The sequence below is a fragment of the Rhopilema esculentum genome, chromosome 14, assembly GCF_057945365.1.
Source record: "Rhopilema esculentum isolate cy_ngs chromosome 14, ASM5794536v1, whole genome shotgun sequence".
Lineage (NCBI taxonomy): Eukaryota > Metazoa > Cnidaria > Scyphozoa > Rhizostomeae > Rhizostomatidae > Rhopilema > Rhopilema esculentum.
In genome coordinates this window covers 2,772,516-2,796,078 of record NC_142828.1, presented here as the reverse complement: position 1 = coordinate 2,796,078, position 23,563 = coordinate 2,772,516, and the positions used below count along the sequence as shown (strand labels likewise).

The window sequence follows — 23,563 nt, the reverse complement described above, 5'->3', positions numbered from 1 at the left end:
TAGAAAAAACCAAGCACACTTGGAGAAGCTGAGACGAAATACATAGGAAAAGGATATTTTATTCAACAAAACATTTCCCAATTCTACATTCATAACTCTAGAAAAATCCAAACCTTATTTCACAATGGAAATCGCGTACCCCATTGCTGGCCGCTTTCAGCTTTTTATTTGTATTCCCAGCAAAATTAAATGAAAAAAAACTTAATTTAAGAATATACTGATACTATTTTCATCTTTATTTAAAAATCATCAAGTAATACATCAAGGAAAGATCCATCAATGTATCAGCTGAGGTTAACCATTGGATTGTGTTGAAAGTCTCTTGTGAGTTACTGGACTTTCTCTAAACAATGAACCAATTACTTTCCAATTTTGCAGTTTTCATTCTGTACAAATATCTATCTAGTATTTCTTGCCCTCTACTGTACTGTAAAATTACTCTACCTTCTATATAAGTTGTAACTTTAGAAAAACATGGCCTTTAAAAAACTGAGATGATATCTTATTTTGAATGTCTGTCAAGTGGCTATCTTCCTTTTACTATCCAGCACATTTATACTTTGTCACTACCTTTGTATATTATAATGAAAAAGCGCTTGCAAGTGAGTGAGGCATTTGCTAACTCGATAAGCTACTTTGGGCTGCCTCTTCACCGCATTCGATATCTTTGGACTCTTCTGCATGACGAATTTCTTTGCTTTCAGCCCCTTCTTCTGTTACAGTACAAGCTTTTTCGACAGTCTGTTTATCTGATGTCACATCGTTGTCTGTCTTCTTGTCCTCATTTAGATGGAATTGGTTGAGCCCACGCCGATTTCTTGCCAGCTCAATTGCAAGAAATTGAATTCTGGTGACTAAAATAATTGACAAACATATATCAGCAAAGAGCTTGTGTTTTTTCTACTATTTTTAAGTTTAGCAAAACATTTTGATCAATAGTGGTATCAAATTCTACTAGTTATGAAAATAAAAATGTTCAACAAATTTGATGTTCAACTAATTTTGACTTTTATCTAAAGGTGATCGAGTAGAATATTTAGAAGACTAAAAGTTTTAAAAAACTTGGATTATCCACTTGGGTAGTTGGTTACTACAGTTTATGATACAAAGCAATGAATAGATTTATACCAAGCTCTGTGTTATCTTCCAAATACCCTTTAGAGCAATCCATTCTAAGAAAAATAAAAGAACTTAATTTAACTATTAACAAATTTGAAATGTTTTTTAAGTAGCTGGAATAATATAAAACATTTAAATTAGGTAGTCACATGAGTGGATTAGATTCTTTTCCAGTTTTCTTCGCATGTATTGTAAGTACAAAGGTTTACCAATAATGTCAAATAATTAAAAGAGCATCAATTAGTAAAAGCTATTAGGGTTCTTCTATTGACAACTGAATAAACAGAACTTGTAGCAGAGCATAACAGTAGTCTGTTCACAATCACGCCTGACATTATTCTGACAACATTCACTCCTGGCTGTGTTAACTCCCTTCTTATTTCAATCTGACCCTGGCACATAACCTTTATGCACAAATGCTTATTCATATGAGGGGGATTTTTCATGAAGCAGTCGTGACACTTATACTAAATGATGATTAAAAGGCAATTAATAAAGAAATTTGAAAATGGCTTTGAAGAAAGCAAACATTTTACAACATGACCCAAGCTTTTCATTTGACACTTTTTAGTACTTAAAGCATCAGAATAAGTGCTGAAAAAATCAAAAAAGAAAATATATACCCGGTTATAGGCATTTAAAAGTAATTAGGTAACTATACTGTTCACATGCTGGCATTTTTCTGGTTGGCCTATGTTTTTCTTCTCAACTGATTCCTTAACCTCAACTGGTTGCTTCTTTATACTCTCAACTTCAAAAAGCTATAAGTTCAATAGGGTTAGATCTACCTTTTTATCTATAATTCAACAAGAAGCTGTTGCACGAGAATGCCTGTCAGGCTTGCTTCATCAGAAGCAAGAGCTATCAAATAGGGGCAAAAATTTCCATAACTGCCAGCATTTTGATGCAGGGAAACCAATTTTGGAATAAAAAGTCAAATAACCTTTTTCCCACCCTTATCTTATATCCACACCCCTTTTTTCACTCTCATCTTATATCCTCACCCAGTTTCACACCCTCATCTTATATCTTCCCCTCTGATTTTTCATCTTTAATGGCCGTATTTCACAATGAAATATCTCATTAGACTAACTGTATTCTGGTCTACCGTTAAAGCCACCAATTGAGATCATTTCAGTGTCTAAATAAATTGAATCAAGGTTTTTTAACTTGTTTTAATTTGAACTTAGTAAGCTTGAATATTTCCACTTCGTTTGGCTGCTTGGCTTCTTTGCTGCATGTTGAAATAAAATGAAAGTTCATTTTGCATACCTGAGTAGAGTTCCAAAATTATAATCTTCTACTTTGCCTTTAAACAGCTCACAGAATGGTCTCCATCTCTAGAAAAGTGAGCTAAAAGGCTAGAAATTTATATTGAAGTCTTAACAACCTATATCAAAGACTAAATTATTAGTAATCGATTTAAACACTTTCAGCAAAACATTTCTTATTTGGTTATAGTAGAAAAATCTGTTTTGGCTCCAGGAATTATCAACCAAAAGTTTTTCAATTTAAAAAGCAGTTTCTTATTTAGTAACCTACAAATCCTTTTGAACAGATTCTGAAGTGCTGGACACTCTATGCTTAAGAATTGATTCTTGTTTACAGATTTTTCCCCCATGGATAGTTTTTATTAATTCAAACACCCACATACATTCATAGCTTTGGAAATTTAACACATTTGAATATCAAAACAAATAAATTTTACGACAGGTTCATAAAAGAAAATCCAAATATTTGATTTTTCTCTTCTTGATGAAAGGTATTTTTTTAAAAAAAATGGCAAAACCATACAGGAAGCGGTTTTTGCCTACATTCAAAAATATTTTTTAACTATTCAAGATCTGGTATGAAACGTTTTAGAAATGGTGGCTAAAGCACAAAGAAAAAGTTGCTTTATTTTTAATTCACACAATAATAAAGAAAGAAATTTAAAACAGGTATGTCTTGAGAGGAAACTTACTGCCTTTGATGTTTCCGTTTTCAAACTCTCTATATCAACAATGTCAACCTAAAATATAAAAGCAATTTAGACTGCAAACCTGAAGTAAACCACTACCAAACATTATGGTTTACTTGTGAATCAACAGAATACTGAAGTGAAAGCAAACATCTCTTAACTCCTTGTTGCCTTATCATTACAAGGCATACTAGGAGTACAGGGCAAATAGGAGATGATCATTTTACCAAGAAAAAAACTTGATGGGTTCCCATGACTTTCTTTACAGCCGTTCAGCCTTGAAACGACACAAAGCTTTCCTCAATAAGTAAATAATAGAAAATAAAACTGTTGTTTGTTTTTACTTTGATTTAAATTTTACAAATGTGTAGAGAATTTCATTTTACTCACAAAAAAACAAATCAGGTCAGGAACACCATACCTTAAAGTTTTTGAAATATCTTTTGAACATTCTATATATTTGGTCATCATATCTGAAGGAAAAAGCAATTCAAATATACAAACTATGAATGGTTTTAAAATTGTTTGTAAAATTATCTGATCTGATACAATATCTCAACCAATAAAATTATCACAATCATAGCACCATTGATCTATTTACAATGATTAAAATTTCCAGGAATATAGCTTTGATATTTCATAGTTTTTTTAAATTAGATATCAGAAATAAACAAATGAGTAAAAGTAAAATAAAGATAGAAAAGCTGAAACTTACTTTGTGAGTCTCAGCTTTGATGGGTCAAAGGTGCTGATAAGCTACAAATAATTGGAGAGAAATGTTAACATTTTGGATCAATTCAACCCAAAATGGATTTAAATCAACTTTATTCCAAGAATAATCAATCAGTCAATCAATCAATCAAAATCTTTATTAATGTGTCAAAAAATATTTAGCTTACAAGCTAATTGGGGACACAACGAAAAAAGTAAATAAAGTTAAATTAGAGCATAAAATATGAGATTACAGTACAATTATTAAAACGTAAAAAATTTCTAAAAATCCTAAGTACAATAAAACATAATTTAATTATTTATAATTAAATTAGATAAGATAATATTAATGACTACAAAGTCCAGAACTTAGTTCATGTTATATGTTTAATAATGCTATGCAAGAAGCATAAAGTATTTTCTTAAAAAACCTTTTAGAAGGACTATAAAATCATAACACAAAAATTCACAAGTACAGGTTCTCAAAATAATTACAGCCTTCCATTACTTATATACAAATAATCTTTGGTCAAATTGATCAAAATAACAAACATTCATGCAGTTACCACTTTGTAGACATTTTGTAGACAGAAAATACTTAACAGTATATGTTTGTTACCTTAAAGTGTGTTTCTGCATACTTGAAGGTCTTGACTGCCCACATGTATTCATATGAAGCCTATAATTAGAAAATAAATGAAAAGAACCTAAGCTTACATAAAAAATATCTTTTAAACTGCAAAAAACTTTGGTTGAATAGGTTTATTCTATTTTCTATAGAAAGAACAAAACTCTGAGCTTATAACGAAAATACAAGCATATGGCTCACATCATTTCCAAACTGTGAAGCATCCATGCTCAGCATATTTGCAGCTTTGTATGCATTTTCAACTCCCTAAAATGATAAAATACACACTTCAAATTCAAAATTTGATCAAATATATACATATATTAAAAACCTCTTTACCGTATTAATAAATCATTTCTCAATCAAGTGGGCCTTCACAAATTTTTACCTTCTTAGCTTGTTTGTTTTATTCGAGTTAGCTCAACAACTACTCAACAACTAGACTTCAACTACTTTCTAGTAGAGATCAGCAAAGGTTTTTTCCAGTTATTCTAAAAAATAACCTGCTATTGCCTGCAAATATAGTGTGGAATCTGTGTATGTTAAACCAGGTTTATAAGACATGGACTATCAATCTTTCATTGAATTTCACATATTGGTGTGAGAGCTACAGGGATTCCATCCTGGTTACAAACAAATCTAAGGAACTAAGCTTGCAGCTCAAATCAGACTCACTCAAGCCTCATATGTTTCCAAGAAGGGTTTCTTGTAGTCAGAGATTGCTGACTACATTAATTCCAGAGATTAAGAGTGGGGACACCATTTATCTTAATTGAATATATATCTGTTCTGGCTTCGAGATACTCCAGACTGCAAAGTTTGGGTATAATTTTTTGCTCAAATCCCGTCCGCGCATTTTTGCAAATGGACTTTCGTGTGAATTCCGCGCATAGCCTAATCTCAAGCCCTAAAAGTGCTATTTAAAAATGAAGAAGTCGCGGCGAAAACAAAATAAAGGTAATGGAATTTTGGAAGTCCTGAAACTTCAAACTTGTTATGTTGATGATGCAACGGAGAAGAAAAGAGTAATCATGTTTGCAAGTGTTTGTTTGCAAAAAAATTTAAATATGGGGAGATAGAACTCATTTCAAGTCACAGTATAGTAATCAATAGCGATCGTTGTAATTGTAGGCATATTATGAAATATTGAGCATAACATAAACATGCTCGATGGTGATTTTTAGAATCCCAGTTGTGATATTCTTTATGATACAAAATGACAACACCAATTTGATAAGGCTAATTTTTTTTAATAAGACATAACACATGTCTCACCGAAGATGAAATAAATTCTTCCATTATTCGATTAGATCTTTAATGTAATGCCCTTTTTCCTTCTTCACCTGCCAGTTCCTGTGGGATTTCAGTCCTCGTGTTTTTATGTTGCTACGAAAATTGAAGTGAATTTCTTTCGATAACGAAGCTTATTTGAAAACGAGGATCCAAATTGAGACTAAAAAAGTTGATTGAAATTTATAAAAACAGGGCCACTGCCGAAGGGGGTGTATGGCAAAATATTTTGCAAAACATCAGAGCTTTTTAAAAAGTAATTTGTTATGATTGTTCAAGTCTCCCTTGCCCCCTCCACTTTCCAACCTGCTTCGGAGCCCATGTAAAATACTTCATTGATAATTTTCAAAAAGTTTACTACATCGATGACTACTGCGTGAATTAATTGGGTTCGAAAGAGGATTCGGTTCGAAATTGAGCTTACAGGCTATTACTCTTATGCATCCGTATAGGTGCTCAATAGATGTGGGGGGGGGGGGCGGAAAAAGCAGGGGAAGGTTTTGAAATCTCAAAAAAGAGTTGATATGTGAGAGGTTGAAAAACACGGGGCTGGGAAAATCTAAAATAATATCAAAATAAATCTCTTTATTGGATAAAGATGCAAAATACAAGAGAGAACATCGACTACAGATAAAAAACTCTGGAGGATTTGGGAGAAAAAAATTTTCCAGGTCAACCTTCAAGGTTTATTACCAAAAAAACTAATTAACGGGGGTCCTTAATAGAGAGAGGGTCAGAGAAAATTGAAAAAATCTGTAAGTGGGGGAAGGGCGTTTATTATGCACCCAAGGAAACCATATGTACCATGTCAATCTCTTTTCCGCTGAAATGCTTGATTTCCCAGGGCTCCGAGGAAAAGTAGGGAGGGGACCAAGGCACACTTATAACACTTATACAGTTAGTAAATGAATTTAGTACCAGAATGAAAATATAATAGTTTGATTATTAAAAAAACTTATAACACGTAACGAAGAATTTTGTATAAAGAGCTATTTTGTCTTGCATTAGAGAAGATTAATCCCACCCCAAGCCCTAGCATGGAATAACCGTCCGTGTTGAGCGATACAGCCGACAGTTCCTGTTGGAACCTTGTATATTAAGATTATCCAGAGTATCATGAGTGACAGCAAGCCTAGACCTTCTTGTCAATCATTTCGTTCCGTTGGCTCAAAAATGGTTTGAGATGGGTCAATAACAAAAACATCATCCATTTTGAATTTGTTTAAACTAGAACATTAAGACACATCTCACTTGCAAGATTTGCATACCTTCTTCAAATTCAACCAACTTATGCCTTACAATTTTAGAAAATGCAGGGCCACATTAAGAAAATTTGAGGCCCTGAGCACATGATATCACGGGGCCCCCGTTTGGATATCCGTACCTCAAAATAACACCATAGTGAATATTGTTTTGTAAAACAATACAGCAGGCAAGAGGATTGCGTTAACATAATAACACATATCTTGAGATTAAATAAGAAAACTATTCGAACTGCTTTGTGTTTTGTCACTCGAATTTGGAACAATCATAAAAATATGTCTAAAGTAGTTCACCAGACCAAAATTGGTTGCAATTAGACCAGTGGTGTAGTGCTATCAAAATAACAAGGGGGCTCTTGCCCAAAATGTTGCGAAAAACAATAGCAAAAGAATAGATTTGCCAATTTTCGGCATCAACAATGGGAGCCCAGCCCCCTTGAGCCCCCCTAGCTCTACACCCCTTCATTAGACTTAACCCTGTCACACGACCTTGCTTCATTGTAGGGATTAAATCTAACTTTTGCTCTCTTCAAAGAAGAGATGCTTTTTTGCAACAGCATGTCCCTCAATATTAAGTTCTAATAAAAATTTAGCGATAGGCTTGTTCTTCAAAAGTAATGTTTTTACCTTTCCTTTCTTTCACATTCGCTTTCTTATTTGGTTCTTTGCTAACTTGTTTTAATGCTCCAGTCCAGCTATACATAAGTACAAGCTGTAAAAAACTTTCTCTGCCTTTGATAGTGTGACTAAAAGAATGCATCAACTTGAATGCAGCATTCAGTTACTATGTTTCAAATCGAATCGAGTGAATACAGGAAAGGCGCCATATTTTCATAGCCAAAATTTTTTGACCGTATTTTTTATTATTTTTGAAGACAAAGTATGAAATAAAAAGAGAGCAAACTGCTTATATACTGTTTGATTTTCCTATATCCATTTACTAACTTGTATATTTATCTGTTATGTATATTTAATGTCTGCATTTTGGATGTGTAAACATGGCCTACTGAAAATACTCGAGACAAAGAAGATGCACATTTCTGTTCAGGAAGCAAAATCTCTCAATGAGTCCATACAACAGCTTCTTGCTATTCACATCGATGTGCACTCTGAACCAAAGGTCACCCTTTCTTTCTTTCCCCAACGTCTGTCTCCTCCCCCCCCCAAATTTTTCCTAAAATCAATAATCAGTGCCTTTTCCGAGAATCGTCGAAGTGTCTAGTCTGAGCGGTACAGAAATTTGCTAAATTTTAGTCTGGGAGATGCATTTGAAGCCGTTCAAAAATTTTCTATCGCGTCGAACGCAACCATGGTGGCTCCTCCTATGTTAGTAAACCTGATTCTTTGGGCCTCAGGTCCAATTTCATGGCCCCGTCTCTGGAATAAACTGCAAATGGGTGCAGGGGTGCACATTTGTCAATTTCCTTAATTCTTGCCTGCACCCCAGTAAATTTCCCGCACATATTAGAAGCATTGTCACATGGTTGTTCTGGAGTGATGAAGTAATGTAATAAAGGCTGCAATTGGGCCAGACCCAAAAGTAAATAAATTTGTCGAAAAATTGGATTTTGGTCATAAATCCTTTGCGAAAAATCCTTTGCGAGAAGGGCCCTGGGGACAGTGTCCAGTGTGCCCTGTGGTTAATGCAGCTCTGAGAAAATGTGAGAGTTTCGCTAAAAATAAATAGCCAATCACAAACCTTAAAAAACTATAAACGTTTTAACGTTCCCACGACTAAAATCGCATAAAAAAGAATCAGAACTTTTTCGCCTGAATTCCCTTCAAAAAGTCTATGAAATCGAACTTCGAAGGAGAAGATTGAAGTTTCCCGTAATAAGTTTCTCTTAAAATGTGAACATGAACAATTTTTTACTTTAGTTGTAATCTTATTAGTTACATGACCCGTCTTTTGCATGTATGTTAACGATTTCCCTCCTTTATGAATTGATGTGCCACTTTAAAAAATTGCGCCCTAGTACCATTTTGGTTAGCTTCCTCCCTACGTCGCTGGTCGGAACTCCAGATAACATTTCACAAGAAGTTTCCACTTTATAATAAATTAGAAATACCACAGAAAGAAACGTAGAGCCTTGCCATTAAATTATTTTTATCATTCTTGGTCGAAATTGGAAAAGGGGGCTTAGGGTAATGAAACGTCTCTTTCCGTGCTTCCCTGCACTAAATCGGCACTCTGCGCATGACAAATACACTTACCTGTCCTGTTGGAAACGGTAGCGCCAAATTTATGTACCCAATGATGTTAGCGGCAAATTAACGATAATAGTTGGAGAGGTAAGTAGCTTCTTAATGTTCAGAGAAAAGATATAATGTAACACAGACTTTGTAAAAAACAAGGATGCATGTAAAACATAGTTGGCCATCTACCAATGATGTACCAAAAATCTACTTCGTCGTTGTTGGGGTTAGGCCTTCCCCAAGATCGTTTGTTGGTGAGGAATTTTTGGTTTTTAAAAACTGAAAAGCACAGGCGCAAAAGGCATATGGAATATATATAAAAAATGCATAAACAATATTTCGTAAAAAAGTGCCCGTTAGTTCAATATTTTTTTTTCCAAACTCGTTTAATTACGTTCCTTTCACGGCGGGAAATGATTAGGCCTAATGAAGTAGGCCTGTTATATAACAACGATATTATCAACAGTCGAGATTCGAGACATTGCTTTTTGAAAGAAGACCTATTTTATCTTTTCAAATGGAAAATAGACGGAGAAGCTAAGTTAAGAGGTAGTTTTTGCTCTTTTTTTCGCTTCATAACGTCTAGTGATATTGATATTTCCAAGAGATTGGTGGGGCTGTATCACTCAAAAAAGCAATATCCCCTGGTACTTTGCCTATCTAGCCAGGATGCCCAGTTTTCACTACTGTAACCTTAAATTATGGTTCTCTCTATAATCACTATAATCTAAGGTTCTACTATAATCAAATTCTCTCTGCACTACCTGTACCATAACTCATACTCCAAAGTACCTTTCAAATATATTTGTAAGAACTTCACTACTGTCAAATGACTACGTAGTGGATTGGATCAATTCTGTGATAACTTGATGACTCGCCAACAATGATCTGGTCCTGTGGATGTCATCAAATATATTAAACTACCAACAGCCTCTCTGTGTAGCTTTGGATCACACTTACCATTCTCTTATCAACATATGAACTTGCTGTGGAGGAAGTCCTCCATGTAATCCAAATTCTTGAAAACTGAGATGTGAAAATTTATGTTCTTTTTGCTATATCTTCTTCTGGAAGGCATTTCGTAATCTGACAAGAGCAAGACAAATTCCTGTTCTGCATCTAAGCCTTTCTTTGGGTATTTCTTTACCTATTCAACAAAATCAATTTTTTCTGGCATTTGTGTTTGAGCCAATGAAGATCAGATTATGTAATACTGGGCCAAATTATTGAAATGTAATTTTGAATGTCTGATAATCAGGTAGACCAGTGCCAAACTTTAAAAGTTTCTGATCATTTTTAAAATTTTCAGCTGAAAAGTATGGTAATTTTCTGGATCTGACTATATCTTCAGCTCTTGATTTTTCTTCTTTAATTTGTTGTTTTCGCATTAAAGTTTCTTTATTCTTCCTATCAACTCATTTTCATTATATACTTAAAATATGTTCTTTGCAATAAGCTGCCTTAATCCCTTCCTCCTCAACTGTCAAATTCTGCTGCAAAAATGACCCATTTATACAAAACATAGATTCTCAAGCATGGAGGTAGTGTTTTGAAAATTTGCAGACCTGTTTCTTGCTTAAGTGGTCGCTCTGATTTTGGCTCTGTTCTAGGTTTGTTCTTTGGGACAATCGTATGAATGTTATTCATGTAAGTCTCACAGTCTCACCTTCTATGTGCTTTGAGCATACTCTATTACCTGCACCTAGGTTGTCAACAGTTTTTCAAGATATCATATGCAACCATTGATGACAAAGTTCTTGCTATCCCTTCTCTTACTGTTTTGAATAGAATAAAAAGAAAGCTCAGGGTTTTTCGAACTGTTACTGAAACATTCAGAAACACAGCAAGTGAATCCACCAAGAATGGCTTTAATCTTTCCTCCATTGACATCAGGCCTGCTTGCTTTGTCAGATTGCCATTCGTGGTCACAGTCAAATTCACACCATAAAGATTTTCTGCAGCATTGGATCCAAGGCAAGAGTTTAAAAAAACTAGGGATAGGCTGTTCAATACAATATGCATCTTTTTCCATAATTTATTCAATGATTTTACAGTGGGCAATAATTTTAGAAACTTTGTAAGATTGTCACAGAAAATATAAACAAATGTCCAAAAGTTTACACTGTGCGATCACAACAGATTACGTAATAAGGGGAAAGGTCTATTGATGCCAGATCCAGTTCTGGCATCACCAGGCAATGATTTAAATGGAGCAGGCCTTGTGAGGATCAACAAAACAGGTGCTCACCAAACTGAGCACCTTAGACTTGTCAGGTGCTTGATGGCTGGATATAGTAGCTTGCTAGTTTATTTAGTAGTCAAAGATAGTTGAAAAAATTGAGGTTTGTTTTTTCAAAGTGCAAGATATAAATTATGTTAAAACATAGTGATTTGTGTGAATTTTTATCATAATTAATTATATATGAATACAATCATAAAAACTAATCTTTGCTGAAATATGTTCAAGATGAAAACTTTGTTGTGATAAATAGAATGTAAACTTCTAATGTAAACAAATAGCCTATATACAGCTACCCCTTTGATGCTACATAAGTCTGTTTGCATTTCAGTTCACGGAGTATCAAAAAAATATGTTGCCAAATATTACCAAATATCATTGAAAAGAAATTTGGTTCTTGCATCTAGCTTTCAACAATATAAACTTGCTTGGCTCTCAATCAATCAAGCTCCTAGAAATTTTGTAGATGTGTGTTGAAGTGCTTGGTTGAGCACATAATTGTCCTTGATTATCTCAAAATATTGTTAGCAAGGTATTATCATGAATGACCAATAAATGAAAAAAGATTTTCAAGATTTACTTTTCAATATTTTTCTAAATAATACTCCTTACTGATCCCTGTAGCTTGTTTCTGTTTCTAGTGCTTCAGAAGAACTGCTAAATTCTGCATGTTATTCAAATATTCAAAAGTCTACTACTTATTTTAAACCAACAAATATATATTCTTGTTACAGGTAAGAAAATTCTATTTAATTTTTTAAATGGAGCAAGTTGAAGAACACCAGAGTGTGAATAATGAAGAAGCCGAAAATTCTGTTATTGTCAATCAACAAGAAGGAGGATCTACAGATGACCGTGCATATATAGATGTTGAAGCTATTACAGTTAGAGGTGATTTCCCTTGTACCTGCTGTTTTTTTATAGAAATTATAAGATGTGTTTGTAAGAAAGGAAGAGCAAAACAAGAATTCAACTCAGTTGGTAAAACTCTCTAATACAACCAAGCAGTTGGGAGTTCAATCCCACTCTCCATCTGAGCCAACAGTAAATGTTAGGAAGAACATAAAACTTTCAAATTCTTGAATGTTCTATTGAAAGAGATTTTTCTTTTAGGAAAAATAGCTGTAAAATTTAGAGAATGTAGTGGTATCCTATTGAAATATTTTTTATTTTCTGATAAAAGTTTCTTACTTATGTGGTGCTTATTTGATCTCTATATTTTTATATTATCTAAAATATGTGGAAACATTTTGATCCATTTGCCTTTCTTTACTGATACTGTTAAAGATTTTGTGGTTTTTGTCAATTCAGTTCAATGAGCAAGACTTCTATTCCAGTACAAAATGCAATAATCAAAACATAGCAATGAATGTAAGCTTGGGACTCTTTGAAAATACACTCATAAGCTATCAAGCAAAGGGCCCCCATCTAAATATATACATAAAATGAACACTTATTTGAATGTAAACAGCCAAGAGAAAGCCCAAAAAGCTTGCCATATGTTTAAGCATGATGTTTAATGAGGTTAAGCTGAGCAAAGTAAAATGAATCTAGTAACTAATTCAATGAAGAAAAGTTTTATCATATCATAATTTTTTGTGATAAGATATTGATTTTTACTCTGTTCTAAATTTTTATACTTTGATTTTGAAATATCTCAATGTGATATTTCTTCACTTACTTTTAAGATGTTAAAGAATGAAATCGATAACCCTATAACACAAACATGGCAAACATCCATTTATCGTCAAGTTTCACTGATCTGTGTTAAGATCAGTGGCCAATCAATTTTCTTAATTCGTTAATTGTTCTTCTTATTTTTGTTATATAGAGGATGTCATCAAAGATGTTGTCGATCTGACAAAAGATAATGCTACTTCATTTGTCGATTTAACAAAAGAGGATACTCCTCGTCAGGTAAAACTCATAAAGTCCTTCGTGAACAAGCTAACAATACACCTTTTAAAAATGAATTAAGAACCTTGAGATTATTGATATGTATGTAAAAATAAGAAAGTGCCATTTTTTCTTGAGTAGGAGTCATCATTCTGAAAAGATAAAAGATATGATAATATAGTATTGCCTTAAAATCTCTCAATCCAACTTGAAATATTTTTTGTTTCACTTGAAACTTAAAGTGCATAACATCAACGTGACGATTGAAGTAAAAACTAGGTTTCAGTATCTTCTTATTTTCAATTTCTCTCTTAATCTTGGATTTACAACACGTTATAAGTCCCGATGTACTAAAGTATCTTGAATTTTTCTGTTTGAACGAAAGAATTCCATGGTATGTATTGTCCGGGTTAACTGTATATACGCTCAAGGAGTCTTTTCTCCGTTTACAATGTAAATTGGAGAGCCTGACATAAGCCGTTGTGCTTTTGAAAGCACAGCTCCCTTCAGCCACTTTTAAAAAAATGGCAAACTTTTTATATCTATAACAAAGATAGAAGAACCTTTTTGTATTTTTGTATTTAATATTTAAGTGATGTGGCATTTGATATCGTTTTATTAAAAAACCTTATACCTAAGCACTTGATATTTTTCTTGCAGCCGCTAAGGAGAGCAAGAGGTATGTCCTAGCATCATTTGTTCTCCTTTCCTCGTTACATTTTTCTCCGAGGTGGTTCTTGCTAATAATATCATAATTTCTGATTTACTGTAATCCAGTTATGGAACCTAGGAATTCTTCTAAGCCTTCATTAAAGTCGCCTGCTCCCCACAAACGTTTTTCCAAAGCTTTATCTAGTTCCACAATCTGTTTGTCGTCGCTAGAGTGGTGCGTCTGGGCAACATTGTTACAAAGGCCGCTTATTGTTTGATGCAGTTTGTGCTGTTTGTAATGCAGCTCTGACCGTTCTCCATCTTAATTGATAGTTTTTATGATATTATGGTATATAAGCAGATAAACAGCACTTAAAAACATTGTTTTCTTTTATCCTCCCACCTCCACTTTTGTCTGGTATTACAGATGTCTGGCATGAGTGAAATAGTGAAACTCCCTTGACCAGTGACTGATATTTTCCACTATTTCGATAAAAAAATGATTGAAAACAGACAGTGCTACTTGTTGCCGAATGAGTACAAAATTGTGATGCTAAATCGTGAAATTCGATTCCCTCAGATGGCTTGTCTTTGGTACTCTAAATTTGTATGTCGCCCTAGGTTCTATAGAACTGTTTCGCAAATCTTTCATGTCTTGTCTCTTTCAGTTTTCAGCAGAGTTTGTTTATTAAGTGGGATCCAACCTAAGATTTAAAGGCTCTTGAACAGCTCGAGAAGAATTGTTTGTTGACTGTATTTTGTTTTTTAATTGGAGTACCATATTAGACCGGTTTTGAAAATATAATTTCAAAGCATGCCGGTGGCGCAAAAGCCTTTAAATCTCATTTTCAAGTGATTTATCTGCTCCTGGTTTTGACACATTGGCTTTGATTTTTATCTTAGAAACCTTATCAAATTATTCTCAGTTAAATATTCTCACTTATTTTGAGAATGTTTCGTTTTCAGAGGTCCTCTTCTTCCCGTTGAAGAACAACTCAAAGCAAGCCATGACAAGTTAAATGTAACCATATCAGAATCTATTTTATCGGCTTTTGGAATGTTAGTCTTGGGATAAAAGGGGGCATTCTGTTTTTCTCCATTTCTTATTTCTAAAACGATGCTTTGAGCGAAGATTGTTGTCTTGTTCTTTGTCAGGGATGGTATCTTGAATAGGGTTAACTTTGGTTCACTCGCCAGCTTTTCACTATCGTGCACATAAAGTTTGTCCCTAGAATGATCTTTATTGTCCCTTTGTAAAGGGACAATAATTAGGGTTGGTGCCAGTTCAAGGCACAATGTCCCGACGCATTTCGCTGGCCATCTAAATTCTTATTGGTTAGACTATATAAAAGACCTATTGTTGCGTTGTCAATCGGCTAATCTTCGATATTTTCTCGATTTCAAACACGTTGCAAAACCTATTGTCAACTATAAACGGTTGACTAACGGGAGATAGTGCCTTTAATAAATGCACATGAAGTTGCAAGGCATTGTTTTGGCATCTTCGGACTTCTGCGACGATTAGCTCATCGTTAAGTTGGTTAAAGTTGCCCGTCTGTATCTTTCTTTCAAAGCTTACAGTGGAACTGGAAAGGCCGTTCACATGCATATATCAAATCATTCTCAGTAAATTTTTCTTAGTCATTCTTGATGTGTGAGAGTATCAAAATACATCTCTGTTAACATTTCTGCCCTCTTGCAAAGTTTCCTTTCGTCAAAATCCCAAACATGTCAGAATAGTGCCATATTGATAAAATTTTATTGTAAAAGAGCTTGTTGTTTTTCGCCTTGTTATTTTTTATCTTCTTCCTTCGCATATATATCTTCTCGATGAAAAAGAATCATAACTGCATTATGAACCAAGGGAGAAGACTATTTTGCTGTTTCTATTTGGTCAAATAGAAAAAGTGTAAAAGACCCAACTAAATAATACCTTATCCTTCTAGCCAAATGTATTTAAATATCTTGTTATAAATAGAAACTACTTATTGCTAATTGTTAAAATATTAGCCAAACCTTTGGGCCTATACACTAAAATCAACTAACACCACGTAAAAAAATATATTGACAAACCTAAGGAGGGATTTCAACTTTCAGAGAGCCTTTGCACAGTTACATTATAAACGGGCGCTTCTGTTAACCCCAAAACATACTTGCATAGTTTTTCAAAGCTGTCTGATATGCAAAGTCATTTGCGGAAATCGGGCTTATCACTTGAAAGTGCTCCTGGGGTTGGATGGGTATTTTATGTATCTAGCTCCTCAAAGCACCTTAACCAAAAGTTATAAATTATTGTTTCATTTTTTTCACATTTATCAATAAATCCTCAATTAATATATTTTGAACCCTTTCTAAAAAGGTGGTGCTCTCTCCTCGACTAGTTTATCTACTCAGAGGGCCCCTCATTAAGAAATTCCCTGCACGCAAGTCTACAATTTTTTTTTCTTGCTTGTTATTGTTTGTATTTGTATTTATTTACACCTAATTAGCTTATTTGAAATTGTTTTTATGCAGAGGAATTTTGAAATTATAAACTGAAACTGAAACGTGCTCCGTCCCAGTCGGTTTTTTTATCATCAAATGAGATTACAGCTGGTTCACAGTAGTTGTATGCGCATCGCTATTGTGTATTTATGTGATATTTATATATTTAATTATTGATATATTTCTTGTAAATTTTTAGCTCGCTCAAGAAGACAGCAAAAATCGTCCCATCCATATGGACAGCGTCAATCTACTTCACATGATACTTCAATTGAAATAATTCCAGAATCGAGGTATGGGTTTTGGTGGCTTTTTTAGATATATATATATATTAAAGACTCGAAAGGTTTTTAGTTGCATTTCATATGACATTGTCATTTGCCAATATTCACCTGTGGATGGAAGAGAAGAAGTAAAATCTGAGATCAAATTGTGCTATCGTATTTTCATAAGCCATTCGCACTATCACAACGAATTGTAAATTTTTGTATGAAATGTAAAGAAAGTATTAAGTGCCGATGAAAACACTTCTCTAATTTTTTGGAATTTGCTTTTTGTCTTGTCAAAATTTTGGTAGAAAGACCATGAATGTGTTTGTTGTGACAAACCATGCAATTCTTTTCTTAAACATGCTGTTCAATCTACCGATCGATGGTTTGGAGCAATGTCACTGTTTTCAGTAGATTTACCCCTGATTGTTTTCGGAACGTTCCTTAAAATGTTTAATTATTCTTAGGTGAAAATTTCATAAGTTGCTAAAACTCTCAGAAACGTATATATATTTCAGAGGGTTTCGAATAATAACCCAGCTTGTTCATGAGAATCTTTCTCAGAAAAAAGACAAATTAGTCAATGACAAGCTGTTATAATTAAGCTGTTCCTTGTTTTTATGCGATTTTCGATTGTTTTTCAGAGGGAGGTGGCTGATTTTCCCTCGTTGACTTAGAGGCTACAATGCCTTCCATGACATTAGGCAGGCATTTTAGCTCCTAATAATAAAGGAACATAAGGAGTGTGTTGAAAATTGCGATAATACCGATAAAATACCTGAGAAGACATTGTTGAAAATTAGTGCCGTTTCAATGGGAAGTTAAGGTGGCGTTAAGGTGTGCAGCATTATATTATACCACCTTACACTTATGGCGGCCGTGAGGCACCATATCCATTTTAGTTGTGGCCTTGCCTACTGCCTCCCTCTGCGATAGTCAAGCTAGTACATTTGTTGCTGTGTTCTTTTTCTGCTGCTGTTTCTAGTAATATCATATTTGATTTAGTTGAGTGGTTTAGCATATTTAGTCTTCAAACGCACTAGATAGTAAACTTCCTAACAAAGTTGAGGATCTTACCGACAAGGTTGAGGAAAATGAAACGGTTTGGCGCCCTAACTATTGGACTGCTACAACATACGAGGAATGTTAAGAATTTCAATTTTGGGGTAGGGATGTCACTCATGTGTTAGGCAATGGGAGGGATAGGTCCTATATCAAGAGGATTCACTGAAATATAGTTAGTTCTTCATATTTGTCTTTATCTTTGACATTGCAGATTAGGTGTCAAATTTTTAAAAACCTTAATGGTTGAGGGTTTTTTTACTACCTTCGATTCTGTAACACAGAAGCGAAGTTTGTGTAACGGAACTGTGTCTTAATTTTCAATTTTGTTCGTAGCATTTGAGTCTTTATTTGTAGCATTGTGATTGCTTTCATTTCAAGGAACATTCTCTCTCTTTTTAGTTCTCCGTCCCAATCAGTTGAAAGCTCGCCGGAGCAAAACTCTAGTAAAAAAATATGTTGTCCTGTTTGTATGGATGATAGCGATCGGGTGAGTGTCATACTTTTTGGTAGCTTATCTTCTTTAGAAAAAGTTTAAGTTGTTCGCTATACACTGTTCATATTGTTTAGGTCTCTGTTAAACCTATGTTCATTATCTGGGTTTGATGAAAGCTGTTTAACTTTGGAATGTTTGTCTACCTTAGAAAAAGACCCTAGCTATAATTAGCAAGTATTTTGAACTGATTATTTTCAATTTACAACTATTATTTTCGACGGTACATAAAATAGTTTATCCTTTAAGCATTTAAAAATTATCAAAAATTTTAATTTATTTCGATCCACAACTAGGTATATATATTTCCTAGCTTAGAGTTTTCGATCTATGTTCTGACTTTTTATACTCTGAGAAGTGTCAGGCGAAAAGCTTTAGTGTGTTTCCAAATGTCTGGTTTTTTAGCAATCGTTTTTATTTCCAAGTGTGAAGTTATCTTGGTCTTCTGTCTTACTATGATATCTAGAACCAAAACCAGTATTCCGCTTTTTTCGTCACTGCTCTTAACGTCATATTACAGCTTAGTCACATGACCTAAATTTGAAAAACTGAACAATTGAAGTCCATTAACGTCATACTCCACATACTTCTGTATTCACCCATTTTTATTTATGTGAATAGCACGAAGGGAGTAAGTGAAATAGAGTCTTTTTTCTGACGTTTAATGCTCTGAGGAGTGTCAGACGAAAAAGCTTTTAGTTAATATGTTGTGAAATGTTTGCTTTTTTCAAAGCCATTTTCAAGTCTCTTTTCTGTTAGTTACTGTACTTGTTTTGAAGTTTATGTTCAGCCCTCTGATTCACTGTTTTAAAGTTTTTGGCTGTACAAAACTGCATGCCACTAGAATCTGTATGATACTGCCCTGGTAGAAGAGATCGTGTGTCATGTGTCCTGGTAGATGTATGCCCTGGTAGTAGAGATCGTGTGCCCTGGTAGATGTATGCCCTGGTAGTAGAGATCGTGTGCCCTGGTAGATGTATGCCCTGGTAGTAGAGATCGTGTGCCCTGGTAGTAGAGATCGTGTCGAAGCCAATCTTCCCATCACCCTATCATCAAGCTTCATTTATTAGGCCAATTGCTTCCTGTTGTGAGGATTGTAAGACGTGGGCTACAATGATGAGCTTGAACTTGGTTTTATCTTATTTCCATAAACGTAGCAACTATTTACATTATTAAAGCTATAACTCAAAACTCTGTTGTAAACTCCATTACTCGCGAACTCGACTCGACTCGACTCGACTCGTCAACTCAACTAACTGCAACTGCCACACCTATCTCGCATTAGCACGAAAGCGAGGTTGTGACGCACGCATTATGACACTTTCTAAGGATTCTTTTATCATAAGACCAGCATCCAGAAAAATTTTATTTTTCTCGATTCGTAATTGCAGTAAAGTTGCTAAATTTCTTTAAGACTGCTTTATAGATGCAATCAATAATTAACGCCACCTTCCTTAATGAATAATGTCATAGAAAGAGAGTGTTGATGTCATGATAAGAACTCTTCATGCTACAAAAGTAGCACAAAAGAGTATAAGATAAAGGCCTACTAAGCAACATAGAAGCCATAGGGATGACATTAATTGTTTCTATGATTCAGTTTTAAATGTAGGGATAGCAGCCCCATACCCTTCTTCAGCACATCTTTTTGAAATAAATGTTCGATTTGGAGATTTTCATGTGTAGCAATTTGAGTATTTCGTAGCAATTTGAGTCCAGTATAACCCTATATATAGTGATATTACTGTTTACTATATATTACTATATAGTGATATTACTGCCAAAAAGTGCTCGATACCGTATAGGCAGAGCTGTAAACACTATTTGGTGTATAGAACAGGACGGTTCTAAGTTGCTTTGCCGAGTTTCGTGCTTTATGCCATCATCAAGCAACTGTAAAATACTAAATATATAGAAATGCAAATACTAGATGTCTTCCGTTCACTGAAAACAACTTTATGAAGACTCGGATCTGGAACTTCCTAAAACTTTCAAAGATTGCTTGAAGCAAAATCAATGGTTAAAAATATTTTATGGATTTTCTAGGCAATAAAGCCCCTACAGCGCCCCCATACGTTTTTTGAACTAATGCAACAAGGTTCAAATCCTTAGTTTCCCTATTACCCCGGATACTAACACACCTCGAGTAACAGCACATGGGCTGGAACACGAAAACTAACCCAGTGCCCTTTTAGAGTACCCAAATTGCAATGCGACTATTCAAAATCAAGCAATCTGTTTGGAATGTGGAATTTCATTGAAGTTAAATGAGGGCTGAAAGAAGTCACTGATGACTAATTTTAGCCACTTACTGTTTCTCTCCCCTCTCTTGTTACATTGTTGCCAAATTTCAATAATGATCTATGGCTGCCCTTGTAGACTTAAAGTAAATATAATCGCTAAAATGATTGATATGTAGAGTGGAAGGAAAGGGTTAACTCTGTGTCAAACCAATAACTGATAAAATGAAGCACCAAAACGCATGCTATGTTTTTGCACATTGGGCTTCTTTTTCAGTTTTTTTTACCACAATTTCAAGTGGTCTACTTAAGAGCACATGGCGCTTCACTTGAAGACACATGCTCTTCTAAATTTGTAAAATTCCAAACCTCAAAATATCAGAAATTGCTTTAAATTCTGTTAACAGCATATGCGCTAGTATCCGGAGAAGAAAGGAATTCTTCTCGATTTCTATAATTTTACGTAATGGCTTTTGCGCAACCGGCATGCTTTGCCAGCATATTGTCAAAACCGACTTATTATCATACTTTATGAAAATAAAAAGTACATCGTTTCTCCTGCATTAAAAACAGATACTGCAAAGCATGTCGGTTGCGCAAGAGCCTGAATATAGAGGCAACGGAAAACGCAGCTTGGTAACAAAAAGGATAACCAGTGCGGCGACAAAGAGACATTTTAGAATTTCTATTTAAACATCTTTAATCCAATTGAATTGAAAAAGTAATCCATTATAAAATTCATTGAGATATTCCAGTTACATGTGTGATAAAATCACACTACAGGTGTGATAAAATCAGTTGGACATAATCAGTTGCCTTTAAAGACTAGATAAGATTCTGGCGAGTTGCACTACTTCCTAAGCATGTCAGAAACTTCAGCTAAATCACGATCATTCTATATTTTAGATAAATCGAGGGACAAGGCAGTTAGTGTCAACGACATGTGGCCACATATTTTGTAACGTGTGTTTGCAGGAGGCTGTGCGGATACAACGGAAATGTCCCACGTGCCGCAGAAAACTCAATGTTAAACAATACCACCCAATATTTATTTAAAACCGAAGCATCTCTTCATTCTTTAATGTAATTTATACGCATTGTTGAACTTTGCAAACCCAACAGGTCTTGCAGTTTCTAGAACCCTAGATTAGTCAGTTCAGTTTTATCAGTTCATCTTAGCCAGGGGTGTAGTGGTAGGAGGGCTCGAGGGGATTGAGCCCCCTTGTTAATGCCAAAAGAAGCAAATTCTGTTTTTCTTGCAATGTTTTGCACAAGGGCCTCCCTCTTGTTAATTTCATAGCTCTACACCCCTGATTTTGCCCAGTTGTTGAGTAGTGCCGTCCTTCCCTCTAGCAATTTTCTATAGATATAAATACATTGAGCTTCCGTACTGAACATTTCACTTTGTCCATATCTTCTTTCCCATCGACATTAATATCTGCATTAGCCAACCAGAAACGCCACTGAAATAGCCTCGTTTTTAAGTTAGAAATGTTGGTTTGTTCCTTTGAAAGGCCACGTGTTTGGTGACTGAATCCGATATGACGTCAATTTTCGTTCATGAATCTTTATAGACACCTTTGCTTTTAATTAAGGAAGACCCATTACTCTGCTTTGTTCATCATTACCCATTTAGTTTGTTTTCGTTCACTCTCTGTGTAATTTCATGCACATTAATAGCTTTTTGTTAATTAAAAGTAATGGTCGCAAAATGATTCAACATTGATAAAAATTTTAAGTTGGTTTAGCGTTTCGGAAACATTTTGATAAGAATATGAAATTGAACCTAAGCATATTTTCTAAAATCATTGCTAATGATTTTCTACCTCTTATTATTCATAACCATACCATCGTTAATATATGTAGAATTGTTTGGTTGTCAGAACTATTTTTATATAACCACATTAATGAAACTAATGACTTGAATGTGTTAGTGAGAAAATGTTTTAATTGGTTCTAATCTTTCCTATTTATTACTCTTTGTTCAAAGTATTCAGTCTGTTTTTTCTGAATTCTTGCGAGGACATCTCATGCCCGCAAGAGAGTGGGGCATTCATAAAGTAAAGAGCACGTTATTGTTTAGATAATTTAAATTACGAATTTCTATTAGACGATGAAAATTTCGTTCCAGAATAAAAATTAGTTAGATGTGTCATTTGTTTTTGCTTACACACTGCTGCTTTAGCTATGGAAAACTAAGTAAAGCCTTTTTTTTAAATAATACATGTTGCTTTCTGTGGCTTTTCATGTACAAGGACAAACGAAGTTATGTTGATGAAGTAACAGAATACATTATTCCACTCAGCTAATAGGTTTAGCTTGCGAATCCATCAACAATAATTTAAAAGGGGCGGTTAAGCAAAAACAATGTCCCGTGTATACTGGATTCACTTTGAAATACGTTCTAACTACAGGCGTACTCCTCTGATAAGGTGATGTTCAATGTTTTAAATTGCCAACGCAATGAGGAAATCCACCCCCTTATCAAGTTTGATTTGAAGAGACTAATCTTGTTAAATAACGGTATGAGAGTTTTAATTTGTATTTGGGGGTGGGAAGCTGCTATTTTGGGGTTCGAAATGGGAGAGGTCAAATGACAAGGGTCTGGGGCGATTAGCAATGATGTCTTATTTTTTCTTCAGACTTCTCTACTAATCCACAGTTGTTGCAATACAGAAATCTGTGCTGATAGAGCTGCTTTGTCAATGATGATTAAATATTGTGGCAGTGGTGATTAAGATGTTTACAATGACTATATCATGATCATATACATGATGGTGATTAAATGATGATCTTGACGATTGATGATTGTTGATTATGATAGGTGACGACGATTAAGATGTTTCTATTGATTATATAATGAGGATGATCGATGATTAAACGATGATGTTGATGATTGATGATTGCTGATTATGATGGGTGACGACGATTAAGATGTTGATATGATTATGATTGTTCATGATTGCAAATCACGATGATAGTGAGATGATGTTCCATTATGAAAAATGATTGTTCTAGTTGATGGTGATTAAATGAGCAATCACGATATTAGTGATGATGAGT

General features: G+C 34.4%; 2 protein-coding genes across 2 annotated transcripts; one reads left to right on the top strand and one right to left on the bottom strand.

Annotated features, from left to right (window-relative positions):
• Positions 1 to 43: 43 nt before the first annotated feature.
• LOC135696257 (protein PBDC1) lies at positions 44 to 5,825 on the bottom strand. The gene is made up of 9 exons (XM_065215589.2): positions 5,694 to 5,825; positions 4,620 to 4,685; positions 4,410 to 4,469; positions 3,795 to 3,835; positions 3,501 to 3,552; positions 3,083 to 3,130; positions 2,392 to 2,459; positions 1,129 to 1,172; positions 44 to 854 (listed from the first exon to the last, which is right to left on the bottom strand). The coding sequence occupies exons 1-9, from the start codon at positions 5,715 to 5,717 to the stop codon at positions 619 to 621; spliced, it is 639 nt and encodes a 212-aa protein (XP_065071661.2). The 5' UTR covers positions 5,718 to 5,825; the 3' UTR covers positions 44 to 618.
• A 3,331-nt stretch (positions 5,826 to 9,156) lies between these two features.
• Positions 9,157 to 23,293, top strand: LOC135696296 (uncharacterized). The gene is made up of 7 exons (XM_065215646.2): positions 9,157 to 9,262; positions 12,140 to 12,296; positions 13,237 to 13,322; positions 13,962 to 13,980; positions 16,636 to 16,729; positions 18,170 to 18,257; positions 21,407 to 23,293. The coding sequence occupies exons 2-7, from the start codon at positions 12,167 to 12,169 to the stop codon at positions 21,554 to 21,556; spliced, it is 567 nt and encodes a 188-aa protein (XP_065071718.2). The 5' UTR covers positions 9,157 to 9,262; positions 12,140 to 12,166; the 3' UTR covers positions 21,557 to 23,293.
• Positions 23,294 to 23,563: the final 270 nt, after the last annotated feature.